This window comes from Anguilla rostrata, chromosome 18 (assembly GCF_018555375.3).
Source record: "Anguilla rostrata isolate EN2019 chromosome 18, ASM1855537v3, whole genome shotgun sequence".
Lineage (NCBI taxonomy): Eukaryota > Metazoa > Chordata > Actinopteri > Anguilliformes > Anguillidae > Anguilla > Anguilla rostrata.
The window spans coordinates 16,635,052-16,651,776 of record NC_057950.1 but is presented as its reverse complement, the minus strand read 5'-3'; the positions used below and the strand labels follow the sequence as shown (position 1 = coordinate 16,651,776).

The following is a 16,725-nucleotide window of genomic DNA, read 5'->3' as shown; positions in this document are numbered from 1 at the left end:
TGTGCATGTGTGTGTGTTTAAGTGAGTGTGTGTGTACTGCACTTGCTGTCCTGTAACAGTGTAAGGTTAGTGACACAGTGCTGCTCCTGCCCGATACGGCCCTGTTTAATCACTGTAATGAGCCCTGACTGCACACGGGGCCACACACTGCACTGGTAACACCTAACCAATTAAACACCGCCAACACCAACACAGGGCCGGCTTCTAAAGGAAATCAATCAGAGGGACGGCCACAGCATTGATGCGCCTACCCTGGTGACCCTACACCCGCTCGCGTTCGCCCCGCCCATACGCTCACACATCCACATCTGACCAGCACTGACTGGCAGCTTATCACAGGTATGCATGTAAACGCTCACCAAGTCAGCTGAGTGGCAGCGATAGTGGGTCAGGGTTCAGGGGTCAAGGGTCATATCTGTGTCCGCACCGCATCTGCCTGAGGGGGGGGTTGGGCAAAGACACAAGGGCCCGCAGTCAGTGACGTCTATCGCTCTATCGCTTTCTCAGCACACACGCATGTAACGTCCCCAAACAGCCACACGCGTGTAACGTCCCCAAACAGCCGCACGCGTGTAACGTCCCCAAACAGCCACACACGTGTAACGTCCCCAAACAGCCACACGCGTGTAACGTCCCCAAACAGCCACACGCGTGTAACGTCCCCAAACAGCCACACGCGTGTAACGTCCCCAAACAGCCACACGCGCGTAACGTCCCCAAACAGCCACACGCGCGTAACGTCCCCAAACAGCCACACGCGCGTAACGTCCCCAAACAGCCACACGCGCGTAACGTCCCCAAACAGCCACACGCGTGTAACGTCCCCAAACAGCCACACGCGTGTAACGTCCCCAAACAGCCACACGCGTGTAACGTCCCCAAACAGCCACACGCGCGCACCGCAGCAGCACGCCCCCACACAGGCGGGACTGCAGCTCATGTTGGGCGGCGGAGGCTCAGAGACGCAGAGAGAGCCGGAGAGGTTCCCCCGAGTCACAGCAGCAAAGCGAGGTCAGCTTTCACAACACGCCCTTGCAGCTGACGCACGCACGCGCGCACAGAGGGAAACACGCCTATTAGACAAGCGGAGGCCGAGGGGGGAGCAGCCCTGAGACAAACCGCTCGGTCACAGAGAGGGCGATTTGGGCCTAAAGGAACCGGACGCAAGGTGGCGTCCCCATTAAAAACACACGGCAAACCAGCGGTGGCTGAAAATCCGGCAGCTCGCCGGCGCCAGGGCGGCGCATGCAGAGCGGTCACGGCGAAGGGTACCGGGAGCCACGTGAGAGGAGAGAGAGAGAGAGAGGAAAGAGAGAGAGAGAGACAGACAGAGAGAAAGAGAAGGCCGGCAGCCTCCTGCCCTGCAGCTCTTCTCAGATCAGAGATAATCCTGCGTGGATTTGTGCTGAAGCGCTCATTACTCTGCTGCGGACCACCGGCGGCCGCTTCAGCGCTCGGCTGGGCAGGAAAACAGCCGCTGCAGCCAGAAAACGCCTGGCCCCGGAGTACAGGGTGCGTCCCTGAAAGGGAAGGGACTTTATCACAACAATGCCTGCAGGCTTTCCGCACAGAGTGCTCAGAATACTGAGGACCCCATTCATCTTGAAAAGCAGTGCTCTATCAGTGCTATGAAACCCTGTGTCAGTGGTGCAGTGGTTTAGCAGTGCTATGAAACACAATGCTAGTGGTGCAGTGGTTTAGCAGTGCACTGTAACACTGTGCCAGTGGTGCAGTGGTTTAGCAGTGCTCTGTAGCACTGTGCCAGTGGTGCAGTGGTTTAGCAGTGCTCTGTAGCACTGTGCCAGTGGTGCAGTGGTTTAGCAGTGCTGCACTGTGCCAGTGTGCAGGGTTAGCAGTGCTGTACACTGTGCCAGTGGTGCAGTGGTTTAGCAGTGCTCTGTAACACTGTGCCAGTGGTGCAGTGGTTTAGCAGTGCTCTGTAACACTGTGCCAGTGGTGCAGTGGTTTAGCAGTGCTCTGTATCTGAACAGAGCTATGAGGAGCCACACTTCTGCCACAACCAACAGAACAAGAAAGAATCTAGAAAATCTGACTGAAACAAGGAAATCTGACTTGACGTGACACATATCCTGTGGATATGAACAAAAGGCAAACAACCCATCACACTAAAAATTAGTGATTATTATGCATATGATGAAGATTCTGGAGAAGACAACAAAGATGATAATAATGACAACAATGATCTGTTGCAGATGATGTTGATGATCTGTTGCAGATGACGATGATGATCGGTTGCAGATGACGATGATCTGTTGCAGACGAAAATTCAGATTCTGCTCTGATGATGAGGATTCTGTGGTGGTGAGAGATTCTGCTCTGAATATGAGGGGGAATGGGGGAAACCCACAGTGAATGCCCCATCTGGGAGCCACATGGCAACCTTTGCACACCCGAACTCACCTCACACATCAGTTATGGTGGAGATGGACGCATTTATTTAGTCAGATAAACAGGGGGATTAGGTTGCCAGCATGAAAGTCATGCTGCAAATTTCACTGGGGTGCAAATTTCACTCCACCCCCTTTCCCGAACACACCCAGCCCACTGTGGATCCACATGTAGCCTACATTCATAACAATTTTAATCAATCCCACAGGCCCCAGAAAGCTCTCTGAATGCAGAAAGCAGTGGTTTTAGTTTTTTTTGTTTTGCTCTTGTTCACAGTTTTCAAATTCCAGTCGTACTATGTAGCCTATTTTTCAGAATGTGCAGTAGCATTTTAAAAAAATTAGGAGGAGCACAGAGCCTTGGGAATGTCCTTCAGAGGCAGACTGATAAAGGCGGGATACATTAAACCAAACTCATTTTGCCAGGTTTAATCCCCAGAGCAACCCCAGCACAAAGAGGATAAAGAGAAAAGCCCATCTTTGATTCGGAAGACCCTGTCCAATCGTGACTCAATATTCTTCCAGCGCTCAAAATCAATATTTAAATGTTTCCTTCTGCAAGGACATACTTATATGAGAGCTAGCACTGCCTGATTTAAAAAAAACACATATGTGGCCACTGGGATTTCATGCCCATACATTACATTACAACCGATTAGCCTACTAGATGCTCCTATCCAGAGAGGAGAACATGTTGATCTCAGGAACACAAAAGTGCAATATCACAAAGACACAGAAGGCCCATTTATAATCGATAAGTGTGAAGTTAGCTGAACGAACCAACAATTACCATTGTAAACAAAAGTAAACGCCACTAGACAGCTAAACTCTTTATAGCCTACGTCTTTAAATATAGCCTACCCCTCATGGTCTCATTTACACAAGGAATAAAAATCATATTTTAACATTAGCATGATTATTGTATAACGTTTTTCAGCAAAGCTAAGGGCCCGTTACCCTACTGATGCATAGACGGTGCATCATAAGTTCACATCATAAGCATTCACTTAACATCAGGGAGACATCATTTCACAATTTTAATCTCCAGCAAGTGAAAGTGAACAGATATTTAAGACACGTACAGCTGCGACATGTCAAAGATGCACCATAGAGCCAGTCTGAAATGCGATCGGGCCATAAAAAATTCATGTTTGTTTTGTTTGCACATCCAGCCGCGCGGATACGTACCGCAGGACAGCTAGCCTACAGCTCGTCGCTACGCCTCCCGCGCACATCCGCCAGCGACGCTGTGCAAGCTGTGCTCGCGCCAGAGGGAGCGGGCGAAAGCGCCGCAGAGCCATCGCCGTGTTTCCCATCCGCTGCGGCGCGGAGCCATCAACGTGCCAGATCCAGGACAAGAGGGAACATAACAAGATTTCATTTATTCTGGAAGGCGATGTGTGTGCGTAGAGGGAGGGGTGGGGGAACGGAGCGTAGGCTAAATCAAACATTTCAATTATTCAAAGCCCATCTGTGAATATCTAACGCCCCTTCAGGCCAAACACGCTCCCCCCGCGAGACAAGCGGGCCACACCAAACCAGGCCATTGAAACGGGAGGATCTTTCTTACATGATGGATCCAATATGTAGGCTATACGTCACTGCCCAGCAACCCCCCAACCTCACACCCCACCCAACCCCCACCCACGTCCATAGTCCATTTACCATTTTCCCCACCGGCCAAGCTTTTTCCCCACTCAGAGGGCGGGTTCTGTTACTCCGCATCGCGTGCTAGGAGACATACTTATAGCATCAATCAAAGTAATAATCCATATATTTACCATTCAAATCAGAGAAATGAGAGCCATGATTACAGCTCTTATAAGAGTATTAAGCACCATATATTTACAGATCATATCCAAGTATAAACACGCATCACGTCTAAGTATAAACACAATTCAATAGCATCAGGATCTGTGCTACAGATCTATAAGCTTTGGATTAATCAGCATCTGTTTCGTTTTATTTTCATAAATAAAGTGGCTACGTGCTTCGGCTTCCCTCAAGGTGAATGTATTTCCCCTCCAATCAGCCGGATGGCTGAACACCTGTTCTCTTCACCTGTGAGTGAGGATCCAGGCCTATTAGGACAGGATCAAAGGACTCGGCATGGAGAGAGGCGTGTAAATTCAATCAGAGCCAAGAGCTCACAGGAGAGCTGGACTTTGTGGGCAATAACCCTGCTAATGTATTCAGTCATTGTTGGAAGAGAACATTAAAGAGAAGCAATGTGCATATCAGAGTTAGTGTTAGAATTTCATCACCCGAAATGAGAAGGGTAAATGCCTGTGCCACTGTTCAGATACTCAGTTCTTCTCTCCACAGAACTCCCAGCATCCCACTGTGTTGATATCACAGTAAAAAAAATTGGGTTTTTCCCCAGTGCCACTGTTCAGATACTCTGTTCTTCTCTATCTAGAGCTCCCAGCATGCCACTGTGTTGATATCTGTAAAACATAGGGGTTTTCAGCTACTGGGGCATTGTGTGTGAATTTGGCAACAAAGTTCCCTCAACATTTCAGATTTTCCTTAATATATAAAACCTGTGAAATAAGACCGTCGGACACAACTGAGATTTGGGGCACCCAAGCTATGAGAAACATTTTAGGCCCTGCATTTGTCTGCATGTCTGCACAAACACAGATATGGATGAACACACAGACACAAATGCAGAAGCAGACTTGGATGAACACGCAGACACAAACGCAGAAGCAGACTTGGATGAACACGCAGACACACACACAGACGCAGACATGGATGAACAAGCAGACACAAACGCACACGCTGCATACAGCCACACAGTCAGTTTATTAAATCTTCATTGCCTGAGTTCTCTTGTCTTCTCTGCATGTTCCAGAGCGGGTTTGGGGCACTACAGCAGCGAGCACAGAAGCACTGATAAGCACAGAGATGCTATGGGGCCTGTTTGTGTGGAGTACTGCATGCCCCTGACATGCCCGTGACGGCTGCTGGTCAGGCTTTATAAGAGCTGCAGTAGAGGCCTCGCGGCGTTTGATCGTGTAATCCTGTTCCCCACACAACCCCCAGCGTTTAACAAGCGTCACTGCGGCAGGAGGCAGCGTCCCGCTGGGTTCTTAGAGAGACCATCATCGCCCACGACGGCCCAGCTTCTCCTCCGCTCCGTTAAAAATGCACCAGCCCCCCCCCCGCCGCGCACCTTCCCCTTCCCCGAGTCACCATCTGTCCCCGGGTCCTCCAGCGAGGCTCTTTTTCCACACACCGCGTACGAGCAGGTGTAAAACGTGGGGAAAAAAGCCAGAAGGGCCTTGTTAAAAAAGCAACAGAGAGCCTCAATTACAGCTGGCCAGGTAGGTTCCGGAAACACCTTTGTCCAGTAACAGAGCTTTACGCAGGGTTTAAGTGAGCCGCAGCCTGACACGCTAAACAGGTTTAGCATCGGATTTACACCAGCCAGCCTATAATCCAGGAGTGGCCAACCCCGGTCCTGGGGGGCAGCATGGTCTGCTGGTTTTTGCTTTCCTTAAACAAACAACCGCTTTAGACCCAAGAAACATGATTAGGCGAGTTAACTGCAATCGACTCTTAACTGATCAATTACGCGCAGAGTAACAACAAGTCCCAGCTGACCCCGCGGCGCTCCAGGACCTCGGCTGGCCACCTCTGCTCTAATCCGTGAACCCGGAGGGAGCAGCGTACTCGTGAAACGCACCAGACCGCAGCGGTGCGCGCCACTGCAGCGTAGCAGCTACGCGTGCGGAAAGAAGGTGACGACGGAGAGCGACAAGCTGAGATCTGCGCAGACAACGGGTGTGGGAAGAAGCACGCAGCATGAGGGCGTACAGATAATGTGAATAACGATCGATTCCTGCCACCTGTGGAATCTGCACCTCGGAGGCTGATCTATTCTGGAGAGAAAACTTTAACGACAGCATCTCAGCACCGCAATCGTGGCACGGGCTGCTATCTTACCCCTCCTAGAGGGGGTGCATGTCAACGGGCCCGACTCTAAATATTTTCTATCAAGTTTAAAATACGGAAAATGTGCGTCCCCTTTCTTTATGGGTGTGTTCATAGCTCTACTTCATATTTGGACTTGCTGACAGTTGAAGTCATTGTGGGATTGAACTGACAACAGTACCGGCATGCAGCTAATCACAGTCAGACAAACCGTGTCACGCTACGACGACATCAGACACCCACACTCAATATCAAGAGCTAACATTCCTGATGCTTAGCACAGAAAACTGCAGGTCTCTGCACTCAACATCAGTATTACAGACAGCATTCAGTCTGTAATCCAACTCCGAGGACTTATGAATAGATCTGACATTTTCTTCCTCACATTACAAACATGCCGCTTAATCAGCCTCTCCAGGGCAGCTCCAGAGAGCTCTGAAAGCACTCTTCCATGCCAGCAGAGTGCACTCTGCCCAGGCGGCGCGGCTCCTCTGGGGCCCCAGCTGCGTTTCCCGCCCCATTATGTCACCTCAGAAGCCCTCTCTGACCCCAGGAGTACGCCCACCACCCGCACTGCTATCCTTTTCAGAGGAAACCTGTTAGCAGCGCCGACACACTCATGAATATGCAAATTGCTGTGTATCTGACTGTGCTTTCTGAAGACTCCGCCTCCTGAAGGCAGTGGAGGAGCTGAATGAGTCCGAGGAGAAGGTGATCAGAGTAGATTATGAGAACAACCGTGGCTTACAGTTACAACACGTGATCATCTGCAATATAGGCTACCGTCCTTCAAAATGTGCCTTTGCATTGAAGCTCTTTAGTGGTGAATTCAGTCCTGTGAGAATGGAGTTGCTTGTACACTCCACAAGACCATATGAAATCCAGTCAACAGCACATGGACTCTGTTTTGTTGTGAGGAATTGCCTTACAGATGTTATCAACAGGCCAGGAAATTCAGACCTGGATGCCGTCCAGGTCAGCGAAGGCTGAAGCAGTTACACCAGAGCAGTGATCACAGCCTGCTGTTAAAAAAGGCCAAAAAGGGAGGAAGGAATTCACACACAAACACACACACACGCAGGCACGCACACACACACACACACACACACATTACCCCTGCTGGTACATAAAACTGCCGCTACAAATCAACAAATAGTATGTCGTAAAAACTTGAGAACAGAACAGGACAACCTCTATGCATAGCAATCCTAAGTTTCCACACTTTTTACCACAACAGCCTTTAAGTTTATTTTCAAAGGGGGGGTGGCAGGTGGTGGGGGTGGGTAGAGGGGTGTGGTCATCAGAGCCAGCAGACCCCTGGGACTGTGGCACATCTGAGCATGTGTGCTTCAAAGGCATTGTGTTCGGTCGGCCCTCAAACACTGCATAACAATGGGTTTTACTCAAGTGCCATGGCTGGGCTTCGGTATGAGGGGGGGGGGGCAGGTTACTCTATGTGGGTCTCGATCAAGGAAACTCAGTCGTTATGATCAGAGGAGAACTTTGACACCGTGCCAAGGCTCACTATAGCCACTGAGGACAACAGAAGCGCTCTTCTCCTTCGTAGATATCGGCAGTGACTTCCAGCCCGCTCAACCATAAATCCTGCTCTCGTCGACCGCAAAGATGCTTGAACATGATTGCAGACCATAAGTAGTTGCATTAAGATTTCATTAAGTGACTGAATCAAGACAAATAAATCCTACAGTCTACGATTGCCTGACCAAACAGTGGATCGTCCGCACAGTCCACCATGCTGAACTCCCAGCGTAAATAGACTTTGAAACATCCACTTTTAATGACGTCAAAACGTGACAACCCTGTTCAGCAGTGATGCGTACCGAAGTAAATTCCAGAACACGTCTCCTGTCTGTTCTGGCCCCACGATGGTGGAATGACCTCCCTGTGGAGGTCAGAACAGCTGAGACACTGACCCATTTCAAACGACGACTGAAGACTCACCTCTTCAGGCTGCACCTCTCCCCCTCCCTCCCTTCCCCCCTGTAAATGACTAAACTTAGGGTTGTAACTAGGCAGCTGTTTCGTAGGTGACTAGTGCATTAACTGTCTTAACGACTACTTGTATTTTTCCATAGATTGCGTTGTTGCCGTTCTCCGTTGTTAGTGTTAATCAGTTTAACCATCAGGGTCCAAGTTGAACTATGCGGTTGTTCCCTGTACTTGGACCGGTACTTCTCTCTAGGGGTTTCGTCATACTTGTTCCTGGTTATGGTTATACACTTTGTTGTACGTCGCTCTGGATAAGAGCGTCTGCCAAATGCCTGTAATGTAATGTAAAGTAAATGGACCCAGGTCTTATGTGAACAGCAAAGACCTGGTACTCACCTGTGACCACAGTGTGGTGTGAATGGGTCAAGCGCAGGTTCAACCCACGTACAATATCCTGTGTCAACCCGGGGTCTGGGTGAGAAAGGGGTACAACTGGACTCTCCAACAGAGGAACCTCTTTTCTTCTCCAGGGGTGGATACTTCCTTGCTCTGGTCAAGCCTTAATCAAGCTTTTCCTGCTTGTCTCACATAGGCACAGGATTCATATCTCTTAAACACCCTGAGAAATCCCAGCCCGTCCTGTCCGTAAACATGCGCTAAACATCGCTCATCCTTGGCCCTGACCTGCACAGGAGGGACCCGAGCGGAGTGGAAACTTGATTCCATACACATGACACTTATTTCTGTTTACAGGCAATCCATACACACAATCTGAATAATGTCATTTAAATTTAAATGTATATGACTGTTTTTATGCCAGGAAGCAGGCATGAGATATTCATGACTTGTGTGACTTAATCCTGGTAGAAAACTGGAGGTTGTTTTCCCTAATTTCAGAAACCACAGAAGTGACCATTCTCTCTGTAGCTTCGCTCAACAGTGGATCTGACCGAGTACAAAGTTCCCCCGACCACTGTACAAACATCGGCCTGTTTGAGTTCATGCACTGAGCTGTGTGGGTGCGACCGTGTGTGAGAGTGAGCGAGTGAGTGACAGAAATGGTGAAAGAGATAGAGGGAAAGCGTGAGAGGGGGGATGTGTGTCCCCGGAGAAGGGAAGATAAGAACGGCTCCAACGCAGGCCTAGGGGGCTGCAGAGCGAGTGTCAGGCTAACAGCTGCTGTCAATCTTCCTAACAGGGGGAAACCAACGTCTGTTCTTATAGGCCTTGTGGTTTCTTAGTACTGGACTGTGTTTGAGGTGCTGTGCCCCTACAGTCTGTGTTTCAGAGTCACTCATCTCCAAAGTGTGTTTAAAAGCTTCTGAAGTCTGCATGGTGGTTTTGGATTTATCATAATTTAAAAGTATAAAGGCTGTTACCTCTGCATCATCTGAATTCTTTCATTTACCTACCACTTCAAACCCCATCCGAGAGACTGCCCAGCTGAGCACCTCATAAGCATTTTGAATAATGGAATTTTACTGAATTTCATTTGACTTAAAACTATTTTTTTAATGTAGCCTATTATTTATTTTTAATTCACAGAATACAAAATAATTAAATGAGGAACATATTTGAAGTGTGCGTGTGTAAGACAGTAAAGTTAGATGGGGATTGAGTAGACAATGAGTATAGTGATCAGCATGTATACAGGGTGGGTAGGGTCACAGTGTGACAGGACTACAATTACTGTAAAATAAAAGCAGATTTATGACAGGAGTCTAAGAATAAGTTAGGTGTCTGTAGAGCAGTATTCTCAATGCACAGAGAAGCAGATAGTAGATTTGATCAACAACAACCAAGAACAGGTTCAACAAAGGTTGTTAAAAGGGATAGCAAGGTTTGGGCCCTTCAATACTCCAAAGTTTATTTACAGTCCTGTCGACAACAGAAAACATTGTTTCACTGGCACTGTTTTTCTGTTCACTTGGTTTGCTTAAATACAACTGAAAATATTTGACCACAAAAAGAAAATAAACTGCACACAGTTCCCTTAAACAACCAACACAACCTTGCTGACCTTACAGAGGAGAGCACTGATCTCAGGCAGGGTACAGACAGGGAACAGTGTTCCTGTAGGCCACAGGATCAAACCGTGGCGCTGTAGCAAACCACTTTTATAAGTTTAACTGAGCGCACAGTTTTCTGTCTCCATTCCGTTTTATTGAAAAACATCAATGTGAACAAAACAAAAACACCGGAAGGGCCTTGGATGAGTTCATCTGAAATCGCCTCTTTTTTGAGTGCTATTCTCTGACTGCACTTCCCTTTATACGCCTGAATAACTCAAATGCGACGGGCCACCACAGAACCAGAACTCTCCGTTCCCGGCTCCATGAGAGCCCCAGTCCCCGGCTGCGGGAGAGACGCCCGTTAAAAGGAAACGGGAACGGCGCTACCAAACGGCCCAGACGATTCAGCCAAAAGACAAACGCTACAGCTGAACGCTGCCCTACGGGAGAGGACAGGGCACCGCACAGGGCAGTGCGCAGGGCAGCTCAGTCAGGTGAGCTCGCGCAGGGCAGTGCGCAGGGCAGCTCAGTCAGGTGAGCTCGCGCAGGGCAGTGCACAGGGCAGCTCAGTCAGGTGAGCTCACGCAGGGCAGCTCAGTCAGGAGAGCTCACGCAGGGCAGTGCACAGGGCAGCTCAGTCAGGTGAGCTCACGCAGGGCAGTGCACAGGGCAGCTCAGTCAGGTGAGCTCACGCAGGGCTTTACAATCGCTCTGGCCCAGGAGCCGATCCTAACGGGCCACTTATTTAAGCCTTCCAGCAGCTCCACCGGCCCATTAGACTTCAACATGCAGAGAGCAGGAGAAAACAGTTTCACATAATCTCCCTGCAACAAATGGCGCGTTGAGAAATTCGCTCCCCACTGAAAGCGTGCCTTTGGCCTAATAACGTCTTGATTGGCTGATAACAATAAACATAACAGTTTGGTAAGTGAACTGAACGTCTTGTTTTCAGGTGGAGGCAAGGAACCCTCCAGCTTCAATGAAAGCACACGCAAGCACGCACGTCAAATGCGTTCACATATCTTTCCCCCAAACTATCCATTTATACAACTGGATTTAGCCTACTAGAAAATCACACTAGGATACTCCGCTGAAAGGCACAGTGGTTTCCCACCTGAGATTTTAACCTAGCTGCAAGACGATAATCTCACAGAAAATGCATCACTGACATAGAATACAGCATTTAATCCCTCCACAATCTAGTCACAAATGCTATAGGCTGTAAATAATGGTTTATTCATTGTATGTGGTCACATAGACCAATGGTTTTGACATGTGACCAACAGGTCTTAAGGATGTGATTAATTACAGTTTATGCAAGGAAGCTTACATACAGGTTAATGCAAAAATACTGGCTCAGTGACATCATTTTTCTTGTCTTGTGTAGTCCCGCACATTGGATTTAAAATAAAACAATGAATATTCTCTTATTCAATAAAATGAATGTAGGCTAAAGTGCAGGTGTCAGCTTTAATTTGAGGGTATTTCATCCATTGGACAAATGATCATAATCAGAAATAAAGTTGTCATATTTAGTATGTGGTGGCAAATCCTTTGCATTAGATGCCTGAAGTCTATGGCCCACAATACATCATGAAACGCTGGGAATCTTCCCTCGTGATGCCAAGCCAGGCCTGTACTGCAGCCATCTTCGGTTCCTGTTTGTTTCTGGGGCGTTTGCCTTCAGTCTTGTCTTTGGCATGTGAAACACATGTTCAGTTGGATTCAGGAAGGCCAGTCAAAAACATTTTGTATTTTGGCCCTGAAAAAGTCCTTTGTCTGGGGTCATTTGCATTAAACTGTATAGCTAGGCTATACCTTCCTTGGCAAAACTACCATAATTACTCTCAACTTCTAGGCTTCTAATTGGACTCACAGAAGTGGCTCCATTAACCATGATGGTCATGTTTTTCCAAGCAGTGTTTTTTTTTCCGTTTTGAAATTTTCTGAGGCTTTAAAAAGTATGCATTTAATTAGTACTGGAGCTCTGGCATGTTGTTCCTATTTCCCCTTCATCCGTTTTATCCTTTTCTCCATTTGTTCTGCACCTGCACCCCCACAAGCGATGGAGGCTCTGAGATCAGAGATGTTCACAAAGATTTTACCCAACAAACAACTACATTTTAAAACGTATAGCCTCTCTCAAATCGAGTACCCTGTTACACACCTCTCCACCTTCCAAAAACTGGCACATTTAGCAAGGGAAATGTGCGGGATAAACTTTGTATGCTTCAAGTCTGTTTACAAAAAGCCAATGAGACCCGCCAATGACCACCCAGAGTAACACTTGTTAATGGAAATAATGGGATTTGGCAAATAGCAAAATCTTAGCAACCCCTCCGTTCTACACAGTTAACCGTTTTCTCGGGGGCAGGTGTGTTGGGGCTTAAAGACCACATGTAATATGTCCTTTCCAAGTGCTATAAAAGAAATAATGGTCCTGATTAACAGACACTCTTGAGTGTTCAGCCAGGGATAATGGGAGCTCAGCAGTACCCACCACTCAGAGATTCATTGCCTCCTAATCTGAATTTCAAACAGGTAGGTCAGGGACCATTGAAAAAGAATTATGTGGCTTGAGCTCTTGCTGCATTGTTTAACCTTCTAAAATACTGTAATAATCATATGGACACCTATATTCCTTTTCAACACCCCTTAAGCCATGGCAATATAAAGTAGGCATAAATTACCTGCCCGAAACAAGACTTGTGTTTTAGAAAATACACGTTTGCTGTATAACCTCAAGTAAGTGACCCCAAAACACACATTAACAGATAGGGAGCTTGGGGAGTGAGATGTCTTTTTATCTAATGAATGACTGGCCGTATAATGAAAGCCTTGGTGTTTTAGCCATCTCTACAAATTATTTCAAGATATCCGTACAGTAAAACAGGTAAAATTGGAAGCTTTGGGAAAATAGGCCAAGACAAAGATCACCAGAACGAATAAAGGCTCGTCATTTTCCTCTCATTGTCACCGAAACATTTCGTGTTGGATTACTTGTTTGATATAGCCTACTCAGCACTGGTGCAGGTTATATTGTGTTTTTATTTTTCATACCAGACAATCTTTGGGAGCGAACAAAAGGCCGAGCGAAGCTTAGAAAATTTGGCTATCCCCAACTCCAAAAGACAAAATGAGACCGAGCTGTAGAAACACAAGACTGGAAATGAGTTCGGAAACACTGTGGCCTTTCGTATATAAACACTGCATGTTTCTTTTAAGTAGGGTGCCAGAGCACAGCTACCTTCACACTAGCATTTCAGATACCAATCAAACAACAATATGAAAGACGGGCGGTCAATGATGCAGCCAATCTAAATTACAACACTGTAAAATTTATAAGCAACGTTACTTACTTGAACCTTCCCTGGCAGTGTTGGCACAGATCCCCGACCCATCCTTTGTCACATATGCAAGTTCCATTGAAGCACCTTCCGGAAAAGCAGTTTTTATCGCATGGTTTTGAAGGGGATCCTTCGGTGTAAAGCACCAGGTAAAATACGATGAAAAACAGCAAATATCCGTTGGCATCCTGCGAATTGTAATGTCTCCTCCATTTAAACCAAAGGACGCCCCTTTTCGCGAAAATATTTGTATCCATTTTGTAAGCTACCAGAATTTACGGAGAAACATTAATGATATGTTGGATCTATGTTTATAAATAGCTCATTCGTAGAACACGAAGTTGGTTTGGCTTAGGCACGTGATAGGCTAGTTGTCGTTTCTGTATTTTTCAGTGACTTAAAAGGCTTTAAAATGTTGCATATTATTGAACTTTACGAAAATCCAAGTGTCATCAAAAAATAAAGCACAGTTCAGATACACTTCTGAATTAGTGACCAAAGAGAATGGAACTCAATGCAAACGGAATCCGACAAGCTGCTACCTCCCGCAGACAGAGCAGAAAAGCGCCCTACAGCGAGCAGTCGCAGATTTAGAAAACGGAAAACAGCGTTGCCAATTATCACGTTGTCTTTTCAGGACCATTTCAAACACATTGGTTGCCTATGCATATATATTTATGGACACAAAATGTTACAATTCACAAAGCACCTCTATTCAAAACAGAGCCGAGCAGCCATTTTAAAGCTCTTAAATGTAATCAGTTATTTTATGTAAAATGTATGCATAGCGGTGTGCTATTGCTAAAAGCCTAAAAAAAACGGCCTTCCAGCTACAAAACAAGAGGACTGAAATGTGAACGACAGCTTTTTCTAATTTCAGCTCAGAAAATCTAAAAAGATCTGAACATGAATGTGGCGAGGATAACTGGTGTTGTTCACAGCTCCGTTTGATAAAAGAAACCGAATTAATCTCCCGTAAATAACACTACATTTTTCTTCGCTTGTCTGAGCGATGTAAACTATAACGGCGGCGGATTTAGTCCTTGTTTGCCGAATTTTCGTTTAATCCAAATTGTGCTGAAAGTCTAAGATATATCAGCCAGTTCCATCTTTAACTCTGTCCACAGTACGGCATTTGTGCTCCTGATTCTCCAGGAGAAAGTCCCACACGTCCAGCTGAGCATGTGCGAGGCACAATCCCTCATTTAAAGAGACAGTGTCGTAGGCTACGCGAGAGGTCAATCAATCCCAGATATCCTCTTCTTAGCACAACTCGTTAAACCTACACGTATACTATTTTGCCTAGGGGTGAAACCGAATGGCAGCGAGGGGCTCTTCACTTCAGTAGGCTAACTATTCTATAATATAACCTGGTCTCCAAGAGGTCGTAGATTGTCTAATAAGAGGTCATGTACAGAGGGAGCGCTGTGGTTTTAATTATGAGGCCATGCATAGAGGGATAGTCTTACAAGAGGGCATTCACAGAGAACCTTGTGGTTTCTTTTAAAACGTTGTGTGTATGTAGCCCTGTAATGTTTTAAGTGGTCATACACAGACTTCTGTAGTCTTTATAACTGGTCATGTGCTTATACTCATTATATATATATATATATAATCTTTGTAAAATGTCAACAAAAATAGTAATAAAGCTTTTATAACAGGTCATGTCCTATAGTTTATATAAGAGGTCATGCACTGGGCCCATCCCATAGTCTCAAACATCCATCCAGGCAAGTGTAGATTAGCAGTGAAAATATATGAAGCGTCAATTGTTCTGGAAAGGATTGGTTTCAACTTTCCACTTATAATTATAAACGAGAGAGAGAGAGAGAGAGGTTTTAGATTTAGCATAAGCTAATAGTATAAAGGCTGTTTGTTACCTCGGCATCATCTGAAATCTCTCACTTATCTGCCACTCGGTGGTGCTGAAACACATTTGTTAGGTATGACTTGTTCTGCATTGTCATCATAATGTTGATTTATTTGGGGTTCAATGTTCTCATGTTCCATTGCAGACCTCGTGGTGGCATAGATAAAACACAAAGGCACCACAAACTGTGTTCAGCAATTTAAGCATTCTTTAAAGAATGTATCTTTTGGTAATTAATTGAAAGGGAGTTAGAGAGCTAGCAATTTAAAGCTAAGTGTAGGCTGATTCATTAGGATAATTAATTCATAGGAGCAGACAGTATGCTTTGTACAAGAACATAAAACAGTTTCTGAACTACAAAGTGTGTGAAAGTACTTTGTGTTCTTTCACAGCATTCACACATTTGATCAGCTTCAGAAGGCTTTTCTGAAAGTGATTTAACTTGTGAATTCTCAGGTGTATCTTTTTATTCGTTTCTTGCATTTTAATATAAAATGTCCATCTAGATTTCACAGAAATGCAAAAGCCGTATAAATAATGTAGTACATACTTTTTTTGTATCTACTGCAAAGTTTGGATGTGCCTGCAATTGTGTTTAAAATGTTCATCAACAGTTTTGACCAAGCACAGTTCCCAATCTCCTCTTGAAGTCACATCGAGTCTGGGTTTCCAGACTACACTTCTACACAGTAAATCAATTGTTTAATATTTTAGGTTTCTGTCAAAGTATCAGTATTGCTTTACTTTGGTACCATTGGCACCAAGAGGAACTTTATATCACTGACACATAATTGAGTTTGTTCTAAAAATAAGAGTGAGAAAGCCGTGTATTCCTTTTTTGGGGAAAATCACACTACACTCCAACCGAATATCCTTTCAAAAGTTACATATTTCAGTTAGTTTTCTTGTGTCGCCATCTTAAAGCTTATCAAAACTATGCCTGTGAACATTCCTCGGGCGCAGGTTTGGTAATTTTCCTATGCTTTCTTGCTGTATCCGTTAATAATCAAGATCATTTTCAAGTTCAAAGCAGCACGGTGCTGGTTATCCAGCTTCATTTGATGGGAGAGCCCTTGAAGGACAATCATGAGAACATTTTTCAGTCAGATGTACCAAATGCACATGGATGTGCTATATTATACACACTATGTTAGGACAGGCAGACATTGATATTTATACCCCCCAAGAAAATGATTACG

General features: G+C 45.9%; 1 protein-coding gene across 7 annotated transcripts in view; it reads right to left on the bottom strand.

Moving 5' to 3' along the window:
- The window catches only part of LOC135245161 (attractin-like protein 1), a 194,026-nt gene extending 179,115 nt beyond the window's left edge, over nt 1–14,911 (bottom strand). For 2 of the 7 annotated variants that reach the window (XM_064318054.1, XM_064318055.1), the window contains exon 1: nt 13,669–14,905. In XM_064318054.1, coding sequence (XP_064174124.1) covers nt 13,669–13,913 — 245 coding nt within the window. In that variant the 5' untranslated portion in view covers nt 13,914–14,905. Of the gene's footprint in view, nt 1–13,668 lie in introns of all 7 variants that reach the window. The other 5 variants (XM_064318056.1, XM_064318051.1, XM_064318052.1 and 2 more) reach the window with 5 other exon arrangements.
- Between the last annotated feature and the right edge of the window lie 1,814 nt (nt 14,912–16,725).